The 25,839-nt window shown below is 35.3% G+C and overlaps 1 protein-coding gene across 3 annotated transcripts in view; it reads right to left on the bottom strand.

Moving 5' to 3' along the window:
- LOC132050181 (protein ROOT HAIR DEFECTIVE 3 homolog 2-like) overlaps positions 1–22,609 on the bottom strand; it is a 28,377-nt gene extending 5,768 nt beyond the window's left edge. For 2 of the 3 annotated variants that reach the window (XM_059441304.1, XM_059441305.1), the window contains exons 1-14: positions 22,202–22,609; positions 20,454–20,520; positions 20,220–20,322; positions 16,123–16,193; positions 15,483–15,546; positions 15,343–15,408; positions 15,189–15,236; positions 14,977–15,039; positions 14,838–14,894; positions 14,564–14,722; positions 14,419–14,487; positions 14,254–14,345; positions 2,737–2,815; positions 1,558–1,723 (exon numbers count right to left, since the gene is read on the bottom strand). In XM_059441304.1, coding sequence (XP_059297287.1) covers positions 1,558–1,723; positions 2,737–2,815; positions 14,254–14,345; positions 14,419–14,487; positions 14,564–14,722; positions 14,838–14,894; positions 14,977–15,039; positions 15,189–15,236; positions 15,343–15,408; positions 15,483–15,546; positions 16,123–16,193; positions 20,220–20,322; positions 20,454–20,520; positions 22,202–22,346 — 1,249 coding nt within the window. In that variant the 5' untranslated portion in view covers positions 22,347–22,609. The remainder of the gene's footprint in view (positions 1–1,557; positions 1,724–2,736; positions 2,816–14,253; positions 14,346–14,418; positions 14,488–14,563; positions 14,723–14,837; positions 14,895–14,976; positions 15,040–15,188; positions 15,237–15,342; positions 15,409–15,482; positions 15,547–16,122; positions 16,194–20,219; positions 20,323–20,453; positions 20,521–22,201) is intronic. The other variant, XM_059441302.1, reaches the window with a different exon arrangement.
- Between the last annotated feature and the right edge of the window lie 3,230 nt (positions 22,610–25,839).

Raw genomic sequence — 25,839 nt, 5'->3', positions numbered from 1 at the left:
AAGTGCCGAATTCAACGAGAGTTTTCTCTTCTATACTCTTTCCCACAATTTTGGTAGAAACTTAAGTAGTTTCCGCCTATCAGTGGAGGGCCATATGTCTTCCTCCTACCTAAGTTTTCTTCCTTTCTTATCTTTATCCTCCGCGCCTTTCCTGATGATTGTCCTGGCAGCACCCTGCCTCTTCCAATGACCATTCCAGCAAGTCACGTCCCTTTCCAGTGCTGCAATGTCTCTTTCTGACGCTATCTTGGATAATCTTGTCGCAACTTATCTACTAAGTTTTAAGGTCAATGCTCCAGTTACGCTTCATCCGCTAATTCAAGCTACACCAATGATGTCCTACACCAATGATGTCCTATGGATTTGTGCACTGTAACTCCCTTTCTTTTATGATTGAGAAGATATTTCATTTGGCATGTGCTGCAGGCAGCACATTCTTTCAGTATGGAGTTAGTAGCAACCTCCTTTGGGAAAAAGATTCCAGTATCCCTTTACTTTCCAGTGATCATTCACCATTTTGGCGACACTACTGGCGACTGTTCATTATTCCGCTTAGTTGTTCGTGTTTCTTACTTTCAAAAAAGAAATCACGAGTTGCTTCGCTACCTTGTGTTTGAGGGAGAATGTCGAAAGTTAGGAGAATCATTAAGCATATTGCATAGCATATGTTTAATGACTAATCTTGCTAGATGTCAAGGGAATCATTAGGATTATCGAGCAGATCGTGATTAATAATTAAGTCAAAATTTAGGAATCATAAGAATTATGAACTTTTTTTATCTTGTTTAGCTAGATACTCCTACATAAGGAACCTTCATGCATGTTGTCAACCACCAAATTCAACAAGAGTTTTCTCTCCTCTTTACTCTTTCCACAATGCATTGTGGATTTTAGTCTCGTCCGGAATAAGGGTACTGAGCTATACCTCTTCTTGCCATGGCTTCTTCACTTTCGTATTTTATTTTTCCAAAACTGCTTTGTATTGCTTTCCTTGAGCCGACGGTCTATCGAAAACAGCCTCTCTACCTCAACAAGGCAGGGGTAACGTATGCCTACACTCTACTCTCCCCAGACCCCACTTGTGGGATTACATTGGGTATGCTGTTATTGTTGTTGTAGCTATCCCTCTTACCTCTGTCCCATACATCTTTTGACGAAGTGTAGCTCATAGAGTAGGGTGAAAATAGATTTCCATTCCGCTGGATAGGCACGGTTTACTGAACTGGGGAAGGAAATGGGGAGTAAATGGGAAACTATCTCACTAACACCACAACATCTTGGGACTGACAGTATGCAAGCTAAAAAGCTGTTCAGTAAAAAGCAAGATTTACATGATGAAGCAATAACTAGATAACGTCTAGATAAGGAAATAGCACCAAAGCTTTAGGATCAAGGTGCTTTGTCATTCAGAAGATGGCTGTTTCTATGTTCGACTTTGTTTATACTTCATACTTCTTTTTCTTTTAAGTTGAACTGAATGAAAGAAGTTAAAATTGGCCACATTGGAGATTTCACCTTTTTTTTAGACTTAGCATTTCAAATCTCATGTAGAAGTACCTGAACATCCCTTGTCAAATTCAATGATACAAGACTCCGTGCATGTCCGAACAGATGCAGCAAATGCTTCTCCTCTGCGCAATGATTGTTCCAACTGAGTCTTAAATGATACAAGTGATTTAACACGTAGATGCCCCAACTGCGAAATGAAAGCCGGATGGACCAACTGCAGAAAGCTTTGCATGATGAGCATGTAAAATAATGGTAAAGAATTATTCCTCTTATATATCATCGCTTCACCACAATAAAAATTCTAATTCTTACCTCATTATGGTGCACAAACAGAAGAAGACACTTAAATTGACACATACAGAATAGCAGTTTTCTATATAATGAGACATTTATGCGTAGAAATTAGATGGATAAAGTGCGGGCAGAGAAGGAGAGGGCGGGCCGGGTGATGCAGACACAGGAGAATGAACTGTTTACATTGTTTGGTTTAAAAAGTATATGTGAAGGAGAGGCAAAAGACAAGACTGATATGAGGACGTATCATACGAAATATCCACAAAATAGAAGTTATAAGAGTACACGTCAGCCCTTTTGCTTCACCGTCTCTCAACTAAATGACATAAAGCTACTTAAGTCTCCTCAGGTGTAGAAGATTATCCTCTCTCCCCATCCCCAGTCTAACATGTTTAATTCCTGCATTTGGTAAGACAGAAAGGAAGGCTGACACTAGATCGGGGCTGACACTAAGATCTTGGTCAAGAAAATTGTGTTATTCTGCTATACAAGTCGAGAACTGTGTTCACTCTATCCGTTATCTAAAAATTGCACGAAATGCAAGGAATAGGCAAAGACATAATCTACAAGGACCCCTCTGGAGGAGATAAAATTACATAGCTTCTAAAGTACACTGGGAAGGGGGTAAAAATGAAACCAAAACAAATAAGAAATTAGTCTTTGAGATAGTGAACAAGATGAGTTACTAGCAAAATAAAATTATGCAGCATAAAGCATCATTCTCTCGAGAACCAGTAACAGCAAGTCCATCTTGGGCAAGAAATTCATACAAAATTTACTGATCAAATTACCAAATGACTACCAAAAACTCAAAAGGCGGAAGCAGATCCCATGAAAATTTATGAGGCAATTTAGTTTTAAAAAAAAAAAATTATGAGGTAATTCGTCCATGAAAACAGTACAACACATACAACACAGTTATATAAGCCTCACCTGCAAAGCTTTCGATAGAAATTGTTGACGTTTAGAACTTCTCACGTTTTCTTCAAAGAAGACAGATTCCGCATCATATCTGTTAAAAGAGAAAACAGATACTTCAAAGCATCAGAGATACAGCTCACATTAAGGACAAGACAAGAACTTGACCACCTGCTTTGCTTAGTGTCTTTTTATGGAGTCGCAAAACATCAAGTTTGGAAGTTCAAATGCATGACATGCATATTAAATACGGGAGCACATAGGAAATTGTTCATTCAAGTCCTTCTGTCAATGTAACCTATCTAAATGCTTATCCTATATTAGCCTAGGGAAAGGAAGGGCAGTTTGAAATATTTCTCTTTCCTTGTTTAGTTTCGACTGGAAGAAAAAGGAAAGTATCATTCCCGGCTTTTTGCACACCGCCTCTCACACTAGGGGAGCTGGTCATGCCAGTGAAGTTACCTTAAATTCAAAGAGGGACGAGATGCGGACATTTCCCATGCTGCGGTTCCCTCTGGTCCCTTTCCGGGTTAGGTTAAGGAACATCCAAGCGATTGCAGGATCAAAACATGCTCATAAGGCGACTATTTGAGCTGCTGATCGTAGTGCTCTTAGAAAGGCATATTTCAAATATAGAGGAGTGAAAGTTCCCAATAGGTAAGTACTTTTTCATATCCTTCAATGAACGGTACGAGCACATCCTCCGTCACCCCCACGGGAATCCGTCAAAAGTTTCCTCCTTTTTTGGGTAAATCTTTTTCATATATTTTCTTCTTTTAACGCCCCCAGGGGTTTGGTTTAGTGGAAAGAACACAGCATGTGATGTGAGGATTAGGCACCCAAGAACCCTACCGTAGAAAAAAAGCTGTGTATTTAAGTGGAGCAAGGTAGAGGAACAAGCTCATTATCCCCGGAGTTTCGCAACGTATGCCACCAGCCCTTAGAGATTTCTTGGTTATTAAAAAAAGCATTTTCTTCTTTTGGGAGTAAGTTGATTTCAAGGATTTATATAAATTTCTCTATAAAATGGAGGTAGTTGCCTTTCATATAATTGTAAAACGAGTGAAATGCCTATGCTTTACCTTTCTGAAGGCGGAGAAAAGGTTACAAATAAACGGACTATCAATCCAACCTTCAGTTTGAAACTATTTTTGAGTGGATGAAAGAGTCTAAAGTTAAGACAGAGTCTAAACTGGACAAACTCTTCAAACCCCTCTGAGAACTTGTCTTTATACCAAATGTATAGAGTCACTACAAAATTACAATACTACCACGCCTCATATTGGAGAATTTTCTTAGTACATGACTGATAAGCACATGATTAGCATAAACAGACACTCATTTAATGATGCTTGTGGCATAAAGATGTTACACCTTGGAAAATTCCCCGTTAGCGTACAGTGAATAGGCCATCGAAGGGTATGAGGTATACGAGGATTGGACGAGGGAGAAATAGTCCTTAATGGTCCTTGTTAAGATTTCCAAAGACATTGGAAGTAGGAGACGAAAGTTGCTAAGGAAAGCGAGTTATAAGTTGTGTGTCGGGCAAGAATTTCGAGTATTGAAATAGCGAGAGTTTAGAGACGTCTTGAAGAAGAGTTATAACGACCCTTGGATTGTTAATGAAGTGCTAAACAAGTGTTAAGAAGGTTCCATAAGGATCGGAGATCAAACGAAGTAATGAAAATAAGATTCAGTGAACTGATGGATTATACGGCTCATTATACGGACCGTATAATGGACCGTATAACCATCACAGTGAACGTCCCTCACTAGTGGGATTATACGGTCAGTTATACGGACTGTATAAATTTATACGGCCCGTATAATGGACCGCATAATGGTCACAGAGAAGTGAAACAAAGGGGTCCATTTCACGGTCACTTATACGGACCGTATAAATTATACGGACCGTATAAGTGTCCGTATAATTGCCCGACGGGATCAGATCCTGAGTTATTAAAAGGAGACCAAGTTCATTTATTTCATTTCATTTTCATTCCACACAAGTCAAGAACTCTCTAGAACATTCTCCGCCCTTCATCCACAAGAAAACAAAGGAAATCAAAGATCAATACCAAGAATTCAAGTGGATTAAGTGTAGGAAATTTATCCAAGTTCATCTAAGTCAAGAAATCCCAAGAGAAGTGAGCTAGGGTTTTGGTGCAAGAAGAGTAATGCCACTCAAGACCTGTTCCTACACTATCTAAGGTGAGTTTCATGATCTTTACATGTTATTTGAAGTATTGAAAAGTTGAAACACTTGGATTGTACTAGAATATGGAAAATGGGTCATAAATGTGTGAATAGTGTCATTGTTGAGTAGTAGTTGGATTGAATCATGAGAATGGATATGTTGAGATTATAAATACGTTATAAATGACATTTAGAACATGGAATAAGTATTGTATGAGAAAGAACGCGATAATGGACTTTAGTCATGATGATGGAGAATTGGAGTGAATTTGTGAAATGAGGGTAATGTAATCAAATGATGCTTATTGGTTATGATATTGTGATTGTTGTTATGAATGTTGGGAGTTGATATGGAACATGGAGGAAGGTAGTATAAACAAAGGAAATGCTACCCAATTTTCTCTAGCTATAGTAAGTACGTTTTCATGATTGTTTAGCTAATGACGACATGAATTCCCTTGAAGGTACAAACGAGTGCATTAAAGGAGAACGAGCAAGCGATAGAATAGTTAAACGACAAAGGTATGTGAGGCTAGTCCTTTCTTTCTAAGGCATGAATCTTATGGCATGAATTCCTTCCTTTCTCACGGATGTCCTATATTCCGAAAAGCTAAGAGTCTATGTTCATGAATAGCTATATGAGACAAGAGATGTATTATGAGTACGTTAATGATAATAAGTTAAGCCTAAGAAGCTATAGCCTATGATATGATGCTATTTATAATCTATTGATGTTGATCATTATATACGCTCACATACGCTTGTTCCTTGAGTGAGCGAACGCGTATGAATGCTCCATAATGAAATCGGGGGTCTCGACCTTATGTCACCCGATAAAGTATGGTTATTTATGAGTCTCTCATGCACGCATTATGATGAGTTATGATAAGTATATTATGATGAGCATATGATGATATTACACCGCGCTATATGGTGGCAATCACGCTGCGGGGCGGCTATACACCACGGCCGGATGGCGTAGGCGGCACACCACTAGTGGGCGGCATGAGATGGTACCCCGGACGCGGGAGGCCTGGACGCAGGCTAATGCTAATGTTATTGATTATCACACCGTACCTATATGGTCGGGAAGCTTATACATTCATGTGTTAGGTCCAAGGTTTCACCTACTAATTTTGATGATAACAAACCAACACAATTATTTAATAAAAGAACATTTACTTGTGGTAAATTTATTTTTGTACAGGTTTATTTGATGATTAAAGATTTAGTGAATATCTAAACAAATATGAAGAAGAAGATATTACGAGATGGAATTACGGGAGAAGATATGGAAGAAAAAGATTTCCCAAATCAAGTTACAAGAATCATGGAAAGGATATTTACTACAGTGAAGATTTATTACAATATTAATTTTATGGAAGAAAAATATCTCTATCGCTACACTACTATCTAGAGGTTGGAAAGTCTATGAAATCAAGAAAAAAGAGGTTGAGACTATTTGCTGGAAATTATCCTACGAGGACATTTACAAAGAAAGACCATGTCCTAAGGGATTCAGAATATTAGAGGGTCTCAAATGCAATGCCAATAAAGGAAGGAATTAATTGGTTCTTGATGCTTTAGGAAAAGATCAAGACCAATTTGTTACTTAAAGAAGGCTCAACATTTATGGAGCATCAAGATATGCAAGAAGTCTCAAGTTCATAAAAGAGTCTACATTCAGAGTGATCAAGATCCAAGTTCAAGAAGAATTGGGGAAGGAAATATTTAATACAAAATAAGATGATTTGCTTATTATGGAAGAAAGAATATTTCCACTACAGCCTATTTTGGGAAGCATTTGATTTGAGGAACGTAGCAAGAGTTATGAAAATATGGGGTGCTGAGTAATATATTTTACGGCTAAATGTGAAGGAAGGAAAGCACACAAAGATGCAGCAGTAATTAATTATATCAAGCCATATTCAAGGAAAGAGAATAAATCAAGATTTAGCATGAAGGAAGGGACCAAGGTAATTAAAGAATTGATTTTAATTACAATGCACTACAAGGAAAATTACTTCTGCTCAATTCATTAAAGAATTGGAAGGAAGGATCTTTAATATCTCAAGTACCAAAAATCTCCAACAACAAGGAAAGACTACCAATGAAATTATACAACGAATATTGGGAAGCTCTACTCGGTCAAGGAATCAAGGAGAAGATATCACTCCAAGATTTAAGGAAGCAATCAACAAGTAATCATAAAAAGATTGAGGAACAACCCGTGAAATTCCCTTGGGTTATGCAATAGCCGAGCAAGTTGAAAGGCTATAAAGAGCTCTTAAAAGAAGAAAAGTACGCAGCCACTTATACTTTCGTCTCAACCTTCTCAAGTTCTTTGCTCTACTTTTCATAAGCATTGTAATTCTGAGTGACTTACTGTGTAAACAAAAAAGAGAGGAGAGATATAGTATAGTTGGTGAGGCTTTGTATTGAGAGGTTGTGTCATTGTTCGTTTCTTTGGTGAGCGAGTGAAAACCAAAGAGTCGTTGTTGGTGAGCGAGTGAAAAACCAACTTTGTGCGTTGTTGGTGAGCGTGTCAAAACCAACCCTTGTTCGTTGTTGGTGAGCGAGTGAAAACTAACCTTGTAAACATTGGTGGTGAAGGAGGAAAACCACAAAGGCTGTACTCAACTCAAACTACAAAGAGCTTAAAGAGATAACCTCCTTGCAATCCAAGGGGACTGGATTAGGATACCACATTGGTTCCGAACCAGTAAAAATTCTTTGGTGTCATTTATTTTATTACTCTCATATTATATTCTGCACCCTTACTATTTATTGTGGTTTATGCTTGTGCAAATTGAAGGACTAATAATTTTGTGGAGGCTGTCTCGCTATCAGTTGACTGGCACCGAACAGTAGTCGACTAAATTTTTTAACAGGCTTACAATTCACCCCCCCTCTTGTACTTTCAATTGGTATCAGAGCCTCGTCTCACATCTTTGTTTTTGCTTAACAGCAAGTGAGGAAAGATCCATGGCAGGGCATCAAATTACTAAAGCCATGTTTCAAGAGGGACTCTCAACAAGCAGGCCACCCTACTTCAATAGTTTATACTACAAGCAGTGGAAGGATAGAATGAAGATCTATGTTCAATCAACAGATTATAGCGCCTGGCTAGTTATTAAGAATGGGCCGAGGCCTATTCCGAATAATAGTCTTTGAAAGAAGGTCGAAAAAGAGACATCCATATTTGACTACACAAAAGAACAATTGGATATTATGCAAACAAATGCTAGAGCAATATACCGCTCCATTGTGCTCTTGGTGAAGAAGAATATAAGAAAATATCCGCTTGTAAAACATAGCTAAAGAAATATGGGACAAATTGGAAGCTATCCGTATGAGGGCACAATAAAAGATAAGGTATATCAAGAAAACTTGGATAAGGCATCCAACAACGTCAAAAGGAAAAGAAGAAAGAAGCGAGAGCTCAATCCATCCTAATCAAGAGGTCCAACAAAGAGAGAACATACATCGCTACGAATGTAGTAAACTTGGACATATTAAATTAAAGTGTCCTAACAACAACAAGAAGAAGAATTCCAGAACTTCAAGTTGGAGCGACGAGGATGAATCTGATAAAGAGAGTAATCACGAAGAAATGGCGCTCATGTGCTTCCTGGAAGGAAAAGAAACCGACAAACATCACAGAACCTCTTCTTCGAGTGATGAGGAAGAAACCGACGAGGTATGTCATACTCCTATCATGACTTGTAATAATTGTGATGATTTGCAAGAAACTCTAGATCTAGCTTTAAAAGATTTGCAAAGAATTCTTGGTGCATTCAAGAAAGTTCAACAAGAAAAGAAAGGCTTGGATATTCGACTTAAGGAATGTCAGACTAAATATGACTTACTTCAAGAAGAAAATTCTGAGTTGCACAAGCAAATGAAGACTTTGCACAAATCTTCTAGTCACCACCTTGATCAATGGAAGTCGACTCATCTCCTTAAGAACTACCAGTTGACTAAAAAGGGATCCACTAGTAGATGCCCTACTTCAACCAAGTCAACTCAGGTAAGGTTCAAGTCGACTAATAAGGCAACTGCAGGTGAACATTCTTATTCTCATATTACATGTCATTACTGTGGTAATTCTGGACATAAAGCATTTACGTGCAATTATGCTAGAAATCATGTAAGATCTAAATATGTTTGGAGACCCAAACACTTACATGCATCTCCAACTACACAATTTACTAACCATGAAGGACCCAAAAACACTTGGGTACCAAAAGGAAACTAATTTGTTTTGCAGGAATTCCTTGAGTCTAGCCATAAACAGAATGATTCATATTTGCATAAGAAATTTTAGGCCGATCAAGAACAACATATGCTCCAAAGTTCATATGTATTCTACAATAATGAAGGAGCTAGAACATATGATGGTAAAGTCGAAATGATTGGTATTACTGAAGTTTATTCAAGTTTTTCTACTACATTAGGTGATGTATATCGAGCTATTGATTTAAGCTTAGTCTGGTAGTAGTCAATTGTAGATGCTTTGAGTTGACTAATTGCACCATGCTACTATTTTGTTGATACATGTTATAACCTTGAACTAGAGTCTTAGAATAATTAGAATATATGGCTTGCACTTTTTTAATCTATATTTGTCATAAGTTATTAGGACAAGCAAGCATGCAATATTTATTGATACCATACAAATTTGATTCATATATATGTGGGTCTGAGATCATTCTTGAAGGAATCATATGTATGATATTTGTTCTATTGGTAAGAATACTAACGCCTCATTCAAAGCTCAAGAATGTTGTATAACTCGAGGCCTTCATAACTTCTTCATATGGACATATTCAAAATCTTGAAGGCAAGAGGTATGTATTTCTACTATTGATAATTATTCACAACTTACATGAGTTATGATTTTTGATCTATCTTAAAGAACTCTTCATATGAGATATGGAAAGAAAGAAAAATCACTTGTTGATTATTCTCATCCCTTTGGTTGCAAATGTCTATCGTCATGATAAGGACAAAGTGGTAAAATTTATGGTATATTCTATAATCTTTACTGCTTATAATTCTTATGACTTTTAGACAATTAGTTATAAAGATCTTTATGCACATTCTCTTTAGACTAATGTTTCTTGAAGTGAAATTGAGCATGAAGATGAAGAGCGTACTCTGGACAACAAGCAATCGATTGATATGAATATGTATGTACAAGCTTAACTTCGAGATGAAGCATTGAAATAAATGAAGGAAATAACATATGAGAACTTATTGCCAAGACAGACGAGTTGAAATTATGGATATTCAGATGAACCTGATCGAAATGGTAAGGTTGTAAGAACTAAGGGTAAACTTGTAGCCCAAGGTTTCACAACAAGAAGGTTTGTTTCATTCTTAAGATTTTTATTAGTATGTTAGTTCTCATGAGCATATTATAAAGCCTTTTTCAGAATGCATGTCAAAAGTATTTCTCTAGATGATGTTACAACTGAAAATATTTTGTCACGCATCTCCCAATAGTTTTATTTTTTTAAAAAGAGTACTTATGCTACCAGAATTTTATTTTTGATTTGAAACCATCCCAAGAGAACAATAAGGGAAGTTAATTTTTCTTTGTTCCAAAAATGATTTTCAAAAATCATGATTGTCATTTTATAGTTGCATATATTTATATCACGTGGTACTAACGAGAAGGTTTACAAAGAATTTCATAAGATTTTACGAGGTATTCGAACTTGAGATGACTACGAGGGTGAGTTAACATTCTTCTTCAAGTTTCAAATAATGCAAAGGTAGATGAAAGGTTCTTCAGCAAAGCCAAGTATTCAAAAGGATTACTCAGGAGATTGTGTAAGGACAATTCATTATACATGAATACTCTAGTAAGTTCATCCTCACAAAGAAGAACATCAGTATGTACACAAATCAAATGAAGTGTCAAGGAGACAAAGTTGACTGGCATATCATGAAAATTCAAGATCAAAGATTCACAATCTTATCTATAGCGGATAAAAGATTACATGGAAATCTGCCTTGAGGACATTGAATATCAAATGGAGATATTTTCTCACTTTGAAGAAAGGAATTAGTATGATAATATATGGTGGATAATTTTGTATCCTTTTCTCAAAGTAGAAGGATTCTTTTTCTCTTAACCCGTATGCTTTTATTATTTGTGAGTTTGGAATACATGATAGTCTATTTGTGGTTCTTTTCTTATAACATATTCTTAAAATTGGCTCAAATATTTTCACACTATTTTACATTCTGAAAACCTTCCTCATATTTTTTGATTGATTGTCTTTTAGCTAACATGTGTGATTTCTTCAATTGCTACTTACAAACGCTCTCAGTTGACTCAAAATGTTTTCATTATTTGGTTATTCTGCTTTATGTTACTACCTACTCTTGTGATATATGTCTAATAGTTATTTTTCTAAAACTAGAGCGAAATTCCTTCTTATCAAATTGAATATTTAAAGGTATTTTTTTTACATTACCATTGAATACTTATGGATTATGGTTCCTAGTTGACTTGTATTGATCACTATATTAGCTAGATCTATTATGTGCTAATTGCTATATGCTGTGTAATATGTTGGTATTTTCTATTTCACCCTTTTGATGATGCCAAAAGGGGGAGAAGTTTCCAGTACAAAACGTTTGCCATGTTAGTATTTTCAAACAGGAAATACATAAGGAAAAGGGAGAAAGCATGAAGTGAGGGGGAGCCTTTCATTTCATGTTGTGCTCCAAGAACCAAAGAACTACATTCAGGGGGAGTTCACTAATTCAGGGAAGTTTACATCCTTTTTACCATCTTTGATAAAGTCTTTTATTAAAAATTGAAAGTTTTGTACGCAATGGTTTGCCATCATCAAAAAGGGGGAGATTGTTAGGTCCAAGGTTTCACCTACTAATTTTGATGATAACAAACCAACACAATTATTTAATAAAAGAACATTTACTTGTGGTAAATTTATTTTTGTACAGGTTTATTTGATGATTAAAGATTTGGTGAATATCTAAACAAATATGAAGAAGAAGATATTACGAGATGGAATTACGGGAGAAGATATGAAAGAAAAAGATTTCCCTGGAAAGGATATTTACTACAGTGAAGATTTATTACAATATTAATTTTATGGAAGGAAAATATCTCTATGACTACACTACTATCTAGAGGTTGGAAAGTCTATGAAATCAAGAAAAAAGAGGTTGAGACTATTTGCTGGAAATTATCCTACGAGGACATTTACAAAGAAAGACCATGTCCTAAGGGATTCAGAATATTAGAGGGTCTCAAATGCAATGCCAATAAAGGAAGGAATTAATTGGTTCTTGATGCTTTAGGAAAAGATCAAGACCAATTTGTTACTTAAAGAAGGCTCAAAATTTATGGAGCATCAAGATATGCAAGAAGTCTCAAGTTCATAAAAGAGTCTACATTCAGAGTGATCAAGATCCAAGTTCAAGAAGAATTGGGGAAGGAAATATTTAATACAAAATAAGATGATTTGCTTATTATGGAAGAAAGAATATTTCCACCACAGCCTATTTTGGGAAGCATTTGATTTGAGGAACGTAGCAAGAGTTATGAAAATATGGGGTGCTGAGTAATATATTTTACGGCTAAATGTGAAGGAAGGAAAGCACACAAAGATGCAGCGTAATTAATTATATCAAGCCATATTCGAAGGAAAGAGAATAAATCAAGATTTAGCATGAAGGAAGGACCAAGGTAATTAAAGAATTGATTTTAATTACAATGCACTACAAGGAAAATTACTTCTGCTCAATTCATTAAAGAATTGGAAGGAAGGATCTTTAATATCTCAAGTACCAAAAATCTCCAACAACAAGGAAAGACTACCAATGAAATTATACAACGAATATTGGGAAGCTCTACTCGGTCAAGGAATCAAGGAGAAGATATCACTCCAAGATTTAAGGAAGCAATCAACAAGTAATCATAAAAAGATTGAGGAACAACCTGTGAAATTCCCTTGGGTTATGCAATAGCCAGAGCAAGTTGAAAGGCTATAAATACGAGCTCTTAAAAGAAGAAAAGTACGCAGCCACTTATACTTTCGTCTCAACCTTCTCAAGTTCTTTGCTCTACTTTTCATAAGCATTGTAATTCTGAGTGACTTACTGTGTAAACAAAAAAGAGAGGAGAGATATAGTATAGTTGGTGAGGCTTTGTATTGAGAGGTTGTGTCATTGTTCGTTTCTTTGGTGAGCGAGTGAAAACCAAAGAGTCGTTGTTGGTGAGCGAGTGAAAAACCAACTTTGTGCGTTGTTGGTGAGCGTGTCAAAACCAACCCTTGTTCGTTGTTGGTGAGCGAGTGAAAACTAACCTTGTAAACATTGGTGGTGAAGGAGGAAAACCACAAAGGCTGTACTCAACTCAAACTACAAAGAGCTTAAAGAGATAACCTCCTTGCAATCCAAGGGGACTGGATTAGGATACCACATTGGTTCCGAACCAGTATAAAAATTGCTGGTGTCATTTATTTTATTACTCTCATATTATATTCTGCACCCTTACTATTTATTGTGGTTTATGCTTGTGCAAATTGAAGGACTAATAATTTTGTGGAGGCTGTCTCGCTATCAGTTGACTGGCACCGAACAATAGTCGACTAAATTTTTTAACAGGCTTACAATTCACCCCCCCTCTTGTACTTTCATCATGCATATATGACATGATGATGGGTATAACAAAGAAGCCAGCATGCATTATTCCTTTTATGATTCAGTCAGCTACATATTGCTCCTAAATTGATGTCTCCTCATTTCATTGATGTCTTATTATTGTTTATGCCTCATATACTCAGTACAATGTTCGTACTGACGTCCTTTTCCTTGGACGCTGTGTTCATGCCCATAGGTAGACAGGGAGACGGTGCAGATCCATAGGAGCCATCAGCAGATTTACAGGAGCCCTCCTTTATTCCGGAGGTGCAATTTTGAGATAGTATTTTGTGTGTATATATTTTGGGCACGACGGGGTCCTGTCCCGTCCATATGTCTAGTACTCTAGTAGAGGCTCATAGATACGCAGTGTGGGTAGTATGGTCCCATAGTCTTCATGTATATGCATGTATATATATTATTTTGATAGCGAGGGGGCTTATGTTTATAAAAGTAAATATGTTTCAAGAGATGATAGTTTTCTATGATTATGAGAGCAGATAAGTAACAGAATGAGCGGTGTTCGGTGGTTAGCCCCGGATACCCGTCATGGCTCGTAGCCCGGGTCGTGACAAAAGAACAGTGATACCCATCCTCTCATTTGTGATAGTGTTAGCAGTCCAACTAATATAGTTAAACACATCCACTTACCCTGACAGAAAGTTATCTAAGATGGAGCTCAGTCGTTTTCCAAAATTTCGAACCGCATCCTCTTGCACTTCATGCTCAAGAGCTAGCCAGTCCTATATTGGAGTAAGGATTGAGCACTATATATTTCTGATCCAAACAAGAAAAAGTATAAAGCAGTAGCTAGACCTCATTTATCATCAAACTACTGAACTTCTCATTTGCAATTTCTTCGCAACGCACAGTGGCCACCATCACCTACAAAAGCCAAATAGTTTGGTCATTATATCATTTGAGTAAATAAGCTGTCAACTCATTACCAGACATGCTTCACCTTGTGAGCAGGCAAGTCGAGGTCCTTGTTTTCTCTGATAACTTTCCATATTTGCTGTGCACTGTAACAAAAACCAGAGGCTGGAACAACACCCCGCCTATCACCAGCCAAGCCTCCTGGGGAGATGGAGTGGAAAAAAAGCTGCCTAAGTTGAGCAACCTGAATGAACAACATGCAAAGCCAAGACAATAATCACTCAGGATAACTAACCATCATATTTACAAAACGACAACAGTCGGGTACTAGCAGATATCAAGCAGCTAAGAGGAACTACCTGATCTTTAAACTGCTCTTCCTTCTCCTCGTAACTGGACAGAGCAGTGACTTCAACCTTCATATCAGAGAAAGACAAATAAGGAAACTTTAATATGGACAGCTGTACTGAAAACATAAGAAGAGAGAAAAACCCTCACATTGAAAAATTCACTGAGGGGGGTATCCTTGTGTGCTTGAGGCTTTCGAACTGCATCCCATATCTGAAAAATTAGTTACTCCTGATAAGGCTGAACACAAATTATTTCATTCTTTTTCCAGATTATTTTTCGTAGGCCATAGCATTAGAGAGGAATAGACAAAAATTCAGTTAGAACAACGATTACTTCAAAGTGACATCAAATTCAGTTACCTTCTGGATATCCTCCCTCAAAATAGGCTCCAGATATTCTAGTGGAGTCTGCAAGGAAATTTGAAACAAATCGGCGGCCAATACTCTTCGGGAATGTAAATAGTAAGGCGACAAGTGAATCTTAAAATATGTTGAAGAGAAAGATATACCAGACCTTTGTTTTATCACGTATAACAAAAAGAAGGGTAGTTTTGCGGGGACTAAACAAACGCATCATGACCTAGCAAATAAGAAAATAGATTCAGACAATTGAAGAATCAATCACTTGTAAGGAGCCAATAAACCAACATTTACCTGAAATACTGTTTTGAGAAGAGGTTTATTGGCAGCCTGCTCCCTACCAATATCATGGCACCACCTGAACACCAAAGGAGGAAAATCCCAGTCAAACAACGATTCCCTTAAAGGTGGTCAAACCAGTGGTACATGCAAAATTTAAGATGAACACACACCCGAAACCGGGAAAAAAAAATATCTTTTTAGGGGAATTCTCATGAATATGTAAAAAATACTTCAACAATAGCAACACTTAGGAGAAAAGTTAATTTCCTATGCTGCCACTTACAAAAGGCAGGTAACTAGAAGTTAAGAAATAAAGGACCCTCTAACAATGCACTCAGGTCCAAGTAGCCAATCATGCTATCTTCAAAGCTGCAGCCACTTCTGAATATAAACAAGTTGTTCAAGATAAGTGTGTTGTCGGTTTCTCGAGAGGCAGAAAGGCTAAAGCTAGATGCAATTCTATCAAGGTGTCAACCATTTGTTAATCCAAGATAAATATAGAGGTCATGTCAAAGAGACCAAAAAATACAGTCAAAGATGTTATATTCAAACTAGAGAAACTGAAAAATCCAGTGATCCATAATAATGTTTAGATGAGCTAGTTAACTAAATTGTTCTCAGTAATCAAACACCATGCTACAAACAAACTTACATGTTTATTAGCACAACATCTGCAACAGCCAAAGCAAACAAGGCACTTTGTTTCTCAAATGTTGTATCGTCCTGTAACCAAGAATTTCCACCAAAGTGAGATAGACGTGAACCTCAAAATTAAGTTAGACATGCAGGAAGGTGTTATGTAATTGTCCTACATAGCTTATGCTTCTTAAGGGGTTTATAAAGGTGAACTCATCCACCGCACCTTAAGATTTAGTTGGGATGCTTAGATCTTTCACACAATATCAAAGTCAATGCATACGGCTCAGCAGTCAATTCTTTTGGTGTCCCATTTTGATCTATACCCCATCTAATAAAATCCAACGACATTTCTCATAGATCTATTGGATACGCACGTTCTCATACCGTAAGTACACATCAAAATTCACGTGTACCCCAAATCGTATTGCATGTGTAGAAGGGTGTTGAGTTATATAGTTATCCCACATGAGTTGTGTAAGGGCTTCCAAATGGGTTTATGAAAGTGTAGAACAAGTTCACTTATTGTTTTACAAGTTTTGGTTGGATGCTCAAATTGCTTCTCATATACCATTAAACTAATTTCTTTACTGAAAGAGAGGATGCTTTTGTCATCTATTGTACTACTATCTTGATTAAGAGTTTTTTTTTTTTTTTTTTTTTCAGAAGGTAACAATATTTGTGTTAATATTAACTGCACCAAAACCAAAAGAGTCATACATAATTACAATTTAAGATACAGGAACATTTCCAATCCTTAATTTCTTACAAAAATTCTATAATATCAACAATAGATTCATCATCTTCCGTATACTCTTGTTTACACCAAAAATGGAAAAGGGCTAGACATTGCCATCTTCATTTTCTAGACAGAACAACATTTTTCTTCAAAACATCTTTGGTTTCTCTTTTCCAAACGTCAAGTATTCCCCTTGGATTATGAGATTTTTTAAATACAAAAACGCTAAGTCTGATCACACAACAATTATTCCCAGTAAATGACAATTGCAGCAAGTATTCCCGTTATTTAACCTTTCTAAAAGCAAGCTAAAACATATTAACATGAGAACCACGTGGAAACCGAAGCTCGAAGCTTGAAATAATAAGAGAGGCTGGTGTACACCCCAGTGTGTTCTTTTCGGATATTCTCGATTAGGAAAGGATATCATTGCTACTCACTGAACTTTCAACGATACATTATGCATGTCGATGTTACTTTTTTGGAAATCAACCTTATTTCACACCTCCTTCTTCTAACCATCTCAATATATCTAAGGTCTTTCCTAGGTCATCTTTTGAAAATCCTACCATTACCTCAAGTAGACCTCCTTTTACAGCTCTACCACTCTGGACTTATCATTATCGTCAATGCTTTCCGTCAACTTTATAGACAATTTAAGCCCAGAACCTGATCCTTTGCTTGTTGCGAATCTGTCTCCTCATGTAGTCTCTGGTGCCTATTGAAAGAAATCCGTTCTACTCGTAATCCTAGTCCCACTTATAGCTTTCTAAGTTATCATCGTCTGTCATCCTCCTGTTATGTTTTTGTCCCATCTATATCTTATATTTCAATTCCTAAGTCTAAAGGTGGATCTCTTTCTCATGCCTGTTGGCGACAAGTTGTGATAGAGGAGACACATGCTTACACTCTGGTGGTACTTGAGAATTCATTAAGTTACTTTCAAGAAAGTCTAATGTCAGTCATGGAGAGGTATACAGAGTGAAAGTTGGTCCTGATAATCACATTGATAGACTTAAAGTAACATTTAGTTGCCAAAGGTTATAAGATCATACATGGATTTTTTGGCTTGATTATTGCAATACATTCCCTGTTTTAGCAAAAATTGCTTTTCTCTGTCCTTGTCTATCCGCGCTTGTTGTCCATCAATTGCATTTTTATCAGTTCGATATTGAATTTAGAAGATGAAGTATATATGGAACAACCACTAGATTTCATTTCTCAGGGAGAGTCTATTGGTTTGGTAAGCCAGCTATGATGATTGTGGTCTGTCTGAAACAATCCCCTCAAGTATAATTTGGTAAATTCCGCGTTGTTATTCAGGAGTTTGACATGACTCGTAGCGAAGCACATCATTATGTGATCTATCATCATTATGCTCGAGATATGTCCATGTATTTGGCGGTTTATTTTGATGATATGTCATCACATGTAATGATAATGAGGGCATTACTAAGTTGATGCATCATCTCTTTCAGCATTTTCAAACCAAGGATCTTGACCAGTAGAGATAAGAATAGAGGTCGCTCAATCTTAAAACATGTATTGTCATTTCGCAGAGGAAGTATACTCTAAATATTCTTGAGTCATGAATGACATTTTGTAGGTCTATCAACATCCGTATGGATCAAAATGTTGATGAGCTCTATCAGGTTAGTGGTAGCCTCTTATGGATCTTGAAAGATGTAAGAATTTGGTTGACAAGTTAAATTATCTCAAAGTGGCTCGACCTGACACTGTTTCTTCGGTGAGTACTGTAAGTCGAATTTTGGATTCTCCATGTGATAGTCACGGAAATAAAGTAACTCGCATCCTTTAACGTATGCAATTATCCTAGTCTAAGGAAAGCATCACTTTACAAGGAATGATGACATGAAAATATTGTTGGGTAGATGCAGATTGAACATGGCCATCCTCTGATAGATAATCTACTTCCGAGTACTACATTCTGGTTGGAGGTAATTTAATGCCTTGGAATAGTACGAAGCAAAATATAGTTGCAAGATCAGTGTAGGAGCAGAAATGACAGTGGCAACCTGTGAACTTACATGAACTACTAAAAAGTATTAAGATTTAGAGAGACAAGTCAAATGGAGTGCGTGACAATCAAACCACACTAGAACAAGTTATATATGTATCACTCTTGGTACATACAAATGTACCAGCTTGAGGAGAAATGTCAAGGATATCGTAAACATATTGTTTGCCCAATTACCATCAGAGAGGATACATTAGGTTGATTGTTCTCCAGTAAATACTTCTTTTTTCTCCTTCCTAGTTTAGAACTTGCATACCTTTGCTATTTAATACCCAATAACTTCAGCATATAATCAAACCGAGTTTCTCTCCTTTCCCTCTTCCTCGTCTTATTTTCTCACAGTATCTTAATGGAAACAATTACTTGTACATTTTAAAAGCCTGGTGCAGGGAAGCAAAACTTCATGAGAAAGGCTAATAGAAACCCAGATTTGTACACGATATTTATCTCTTTCTTTAGCCCAGAAATAACTTGGCTGACATTTTCTGAAGCAATTTTTGTAGATATGGAAACTGCATAGCCCAGGATGCCTTTTTACCATATTTGAAGGGACCAAGAATGTCTTAATGGAAAAATATTTTCTTTGAAAATAATTGCACTAGGCCTTAACCAATCGCAAATATCAACAGAAAGAACAAAATACCTCCCAATGATGTCAAGATCAGCACACCACTCAAATCTCATTTCAAGTATAAAAAAGTAAGAATAATCTTACCAAATAAAAAAGGATCACAATCTACCCAAATTAAGTTGAATGAGAGAAGAATATAAATTATAACAAGTGAAAGACCGTCGTCCTTCGAGTTGGGCGAAAAAAGAGGCAAGACAGGTCAAATGACAGCCTGAATTACAAGAGCTTTATGCTAAACCCTATATCCATGTTGTCAACTAAGCCTAGCATAAATGGATTAAAGAGAATTTTGCCTATGTCTACTTTGAGCAGGACAAAGAATTTCACATCATTTCGAGAGCTTTTTTTTTTTTTTTTTTTTTTTTTTGAAGTTCAGGAGGACCTTTAGACTGATTATACGCAGATTAAATGTTAAGAATTACTTCTAGCGACCTCTCCATCTAGCAATAGGCTGATTCACCAATAATTCATTGCAAGTGTCCGAGAATATTCTTACAATTTTACTTTGTTCAACAACATGGTGTAATTTGTCCCAGTGACACATGCAGGACATGCCGATCCTTTTGTTACAAGAATATGCGCAGGAGGGCACCAAGTGGCCTAAAGCTATGTTGTTGATACAATCTGGTTTGTGGCATTTTATGATTCAAACCATTACATCATGTAGTGTAACATGCTTAAAAAAGATTACAAAATGCTTCATACCTCACCCCTCTCTCTTCCATCAGTACCCTCCAAATCCATGACAATGGTCAATGGCTCAATGCCGACAGCCTTTGCAATCCAAATTCCCCTGGTTGTTTGACTCCTGAAATGAATTTCGAAATACATTAACTTTAGAATGTGAAAGTTGAATTGCCTATATTTCCTTATTTGGAAGACGTACTCGTCGTTCAAGTTCTTGTATGCACAAAGCCAAAGAGAGGGAGGGAGCCTTACCTTCCTCTGAAAGCATCCATCTCCCTGAAATTGGTATAGAATAAATGGTTTAACAAGGTACTTTTCCCTGTGGACAAAAGTGTTAGGATTAGCACTAATCATGAACAGATCCTTAAAAACAAATTGGCAAAGGAAAATGTCACAATGAAATGACAAAACAGAAAAACCAACTGGCAAATTCAGAAGAAAAAGAACAGCCTATTTTCACCCTTGTTCACAAAGCTAGAAAATACTTCAAGAAAAAAGAAAAAAGAAAAAAAGCAAGAAAAATGAAAGTAATATAACAAACATATCAAAATGAAGTATATAGAGGTACCCACGAGGCTTATCTATTAAATTCTCCTTAAACATGTAGTATAAGCAAAGTAGTATCATAATGAGTTGTGCCTGAATAGAGCAGAATAGTTGGAGAAGATTCATGGGCTGACCCCAACAACTTTATCTTGAATTGAGGTGTAGCTTTTTGAGGGAAAACCATATTTGAAAGGTAGTGAGAGGTTTCATTTTGGATAGCGAGAAGAGACTTCAAAGCGAAATCAATGCTGAAATTGATATAGCATCTCTTTCTTCTAGTTTATGAAAATTTGCAAGCAAAATATATGAACAGAATGAATAGAAAAGATCCATATAGCTGATGCCAACTTTTTTGGTGATCAAGACACAGTTGATTGAAGTAAATCCATATCCCAAGGGGGATGAAGGGTTTCACCTTGCACCTTCACAGCGAAAATATTACCAAATTTAATAAAAGCATCCCTTGTTCCAGTTTATCAAAATTTGCTGGCAAATTCTATCAGCAGAAGAAACAATGGAGAATAAAAGAGCATACAATGTTCAAAGTGCCCTTAAAGCAACAACATTATAAACAGGGCAAAAGATAGCAATATTGGAATGAATGGGTGTGTAATAGTTAAAAGAGTTAATGATAAAAACACAGCTGAACTATCACTTTTCCGAGTTTCACACCCCAACTATCAGTTATTCTTTTTTCTTACAGGAACTATCACCATTTACGTATCAAAATACATTTCGAAGCTAATTAGGCCAACTACCAGTTGTTCCCTTTTCCTAGATGAACTATCACCATCTACTCAACTAGGTGTGTCTTCATATATATATGGTGATAGTTCAGGCAAGAAAAGGAAAAGGGAACAACTGATAGTTTGAGTGTGAAACTCGCGAAAAAGTGACAGCTGGGTTGTGTTTTTACAATTATCTGTAGTTGAAAATGACTGATATGGCCGACCAAAGTTTATTTGCGATTAAGGTAAAATCATAATCGAAAAGGAATATGGGGTTTCATCTTGGCAGTGAAAAAGAACAAAACTGATACTAATAGAATCCCCTTTCTTTCCAGTTTATCAAAATGTAACAGCAGAAGAAACAACAACAACAACAACATAGCCAGTGTAATCCCACAAGTGGGTTTTTGGGAGGGTAGGATATACACAGACATTACCCCTAGCTCTGTAGGGTATAAAGGCTCTCTCTCATAGACCCTCGACTCAAAAGAAAAAGAAAATCAAAGCAGAATTGCAAGAAAAATATGACAACACAATAGCAAGATACACAGCAAATAAAGCAAGATACCAAGACAAACTACAAAGAAAGAAATATAACGGCAACAAAGTGACAAGATACACATAACCAAAGAAGCAACAGGTAACAGTAAAAAGAAGTAGAAGATACAAAGCAAGTGCTAAATTGGAATACTGTTAATAAGGAACAGGAGAAGAAATAAAACATACCACTGCTCTGTGGACCCATAATAGCAACAACAGCATAAGAGAGACCACAACATGCAAGGTCGACAGAGTTAGCGAAATTCTGGAGACCCTTAACGTTAAATTCTCCATTACCATCTATCACTTGCGTTGAACAAGACTCCTCCATGGAATTGAGCTTTGCGTTACTTCAGATGTATTATTCTTGGAAGTTAAAAGAGCAGAGCAACTATGAATTAGTAGCTATATTATTCGAATATTTGTTTGTGACGACTGAGGAGTCTCAGTAGACAAAGTTAAGAACATATTTCATCAACCTTCTTTTTATTTCGTTTTCTCGGTTGTTCCAGAGAGACTGTATTACGTAGCCTTGGTTTACGCAATCTTTTTTTTTTTTTTTTCTCTCTCCATTTATATTTCTTTTCCTTTTCTTCCAGAGTCTTTGCTAGGAAACTAGTATATATATATATATATATATATATATATATATATATATATATATATTATATAATTTTGTGTAAGTAGACAAGTGTACAATAACAACAACAACAACCATATACCCATCAATACTTTGGAGTTATATAAAAAGCAAAATTTTCATTCCACTCCTTTAATATTTTAATTCCATTTTGATGAAATTATTTAATTCAAATCAAATTTGGAACCAGTAATTTGACATTATATATATATATATTTAATTTAAATATTAATGAACTAAATATATATAAGTTGTGCAAAGAAATCTGAATTTTCTTTAATTAGGGATTAGTGATATATATATTAAAAAATCTTTGGAGGAAATAAAGGATGCACGATTAATATAACATTGTGAAAAACGAGGTTGAGGTTGAAAACAAAACAAAAAAAATTGATATAAATAAATAAGATTAGGACCAAAACTTTAATTAAAAAGTTTTAAAAAAATTTGAAAATTATTGTAAGCTACAAAAGTACAAAAGTAGACTTTAAAAACAAAAAATAAAAAAAATTGACTTAAATAAATAAAATTAGGACATAAAAGTTTTAAAAGAGAAGTTTTTAAAAATTTGGGAAATTATTATGAGACTACAAAAGTCCTCACATTCCCTCTTATATATAATAGAATATATATATATATATATATATATATATCGTATGCAATAACATTATAATGTATCTACGTAGATTTGAGTGGTGATAATATATTTTATATTACTAATAAACATATATAAAATATTCACGTTTTAATATATATTTATGTTCAAAACACGATTAATATAGCATTTAGATTAATTTAATAGGTGTAAAATATTCTAAAACTTATTAATACTTTTTAAAAGAAAGACTTGTTTAAAAGGAAACTATTTTCTCTCTTTGAAATAATACTTATTACTTTTTTTATCAAATTTAAAGGTGAAAATTTCTATTGTTAATGATAATTCTAATTCAAATTATTAAATTAATTTTAAATGTTTAAAACGAAACAAAGTAGAAATTTGATTTTTATTTAAACGAAGAACTCTCGTTTTTTTTAATTTTTGGTAAATATTCTTGGTTTAGCTCATTTTACTTGTCATGTTGTCTTTTGCACGGTTTTTTTAAGGAAACGTAATTAGAATTATAATTTGACCAATTTACCTTATTAATTATTTGATCTCCATTTAATATTATTTTTCTTTTACTATATTAATCCCTTTTCACATTTATTAGAGTAAGGAAAAAAATAAAAAATTAATTAAATTCGATCTTATTTTAAAATATAAATATTTTAAGTATATTTATTTTAGTAAACATAACAAATAAATGACATACTTAATAATAGAATACAATAGTTAAATAGCTAGATTAGATCTCAAAAATAATATAAGAAAAGAAAGAAAATTGTATGGTTTGACTACTTAACCTTTTGAAGAAAAGTAATAATATGGGGTCCATGTTTTTTGCTGTATAATAATTTTATTTATTCCCACTAATGGATTGATACGCATGTGGTAATGAATCCACTATTATTGACTTAATGGGGATACTTTAGGAATTACATGAATATTATTTGATTTTTTAATATGGGGTGCACGTTTTTTTCTTTTGACATTGCTTGTTTTTTAATATGGGATCCACTTTTTTTTTAATATCGGGCCTGCTTTTTTTTTTTACATGAGTTTGGAGATGGTGGGGTCCCCTTTTTTTTTAAACATTCTTGGTGTTTTCAGTATGGGGCCCACCTAATTTTTTTTTAAATATTTTTTGTGTTTTTAGTATGGGGCCCACTTGATTTTTTTTTTTTTTTCAAATGATGACTGACGACGAAGCATAGGTTAAACGTAGGGCTGTTCACGGTTTTGGTTAAAACCAAAATCAAACCGAAAATTTAACCAAACCGAATAAAAAAACTGACATTTGGTTTGGTTTGGTTTGGTTTGATTTGATTTGGTTTTAAATTTTAAAAACCGATAATATTTGGTTTGGTTATGGTTCTATTAAAAAATAACCAAATAAATAACTGAACCAAACCGATAAATTATATACATAAATTTTATAATTATATATATGTACAATATTAGTTTTTCATAAATAATTATAAATATTTTATACCTTTTAATCATTAATTTAATTTTTGGTCTACTTATTTCACATGATTATTTAAGGCCCATGTTTTTAAGAATATGTCCAAGCCCATGTCTTTAAGTCTTTTAACTCTTTGGGCTCGTTTGGTATGATGGATAAGAAAAAATAGTCCTGGGATAAAATTTAGTGCCGCCTTATCCCACGTTTGGTTGGAATAAAAACTCGGGATAACTAATCCCGGGATTATAGTGTTTTTTTATCCTACCTTGAGGTTGGAATAACTTATCTCGGGATTAGTTATCCCGGATAAGTTATTTTCAACCAAACGAACCCTAAGGGATTAGTTATCCCGGATAAGGGCTCGTTTGGTATGATGGATAAGCAAAAATAGTCATGGGATAAAAATTAGTGCCGCCTTATCCCACTTTTGGTTGGAAATAACTAATTTCGGGATTAGTTATCCCGGGATTATAGTGTGTTTTTATCCCACCTTGAGGGTGGAATAACTAATCCCGGGATAACTTATCCCGGGATTATTATCACGGGATAAGTTGTTTCCAACCAAACGAGCCCTAAGTGTTAAGTGTAAACCTACTAACAGAAGCTCACATTAGAGTCTAATGTCTTTTAACTTAAATTTTTAGCCTTTCTTTGTCAGCCATTTGATTTTAGGTTGTTTATTTTCTTTTCTTTTTTCGAATTTATACCTTTCTTTTTTCTTGTCTGAATGGGTCCTAAACTTCTAATATTTTTCATATGAAAAGGATAGAGGTTATAGATTTGGAGGTTCCTATATAAGATACCTTAGTAATATCAGCATTTGCTGCAACTCAAACACATGGTAATGCCTTAATACTTCTTCCGCGGGTAATCCTCCTAAAAAGCAGAAAAGAACAACTCTTTGTAGTCAAGACCCTAGCCTTGGGGATAATGATAGAAAAACATCTGAAGTTTGGGATCATTACAAAAAAGTTTTTAATAAAATGGGAGAATTGAGGGAAAAATGCAAGTACTGCCCCAAAGTTTGGGATCATTACACAAAGTTTTTTTATTTCATATATTTTCATTTTAATTTTAGGTAGTCTTTATGTTTAATTAATGTGTATGTTTGTAACAAC

Source organism: Lycium ferocissimum, chromosome 3 (assembly GCF_029784015.1).
Source record: "Lycium ferocissimum isolate CSIRO_LF1 chromosome 3, AGI_CSIRO_Lferr_CH_V1, whole genome shotgun sequence".
Classification (NCBI taxonomy): Eukaryota; Viridiplantae; Streptophyta; class Magnoliopsida; order Solanales; family Solanaceae; genus Lycium; species Lycium ferocissimum.
The sequence above is the reverse complement of the archived record's forward strand: the minus strand, read 5'-3'. Positions and strand labels throughout refer to the sequence as shown.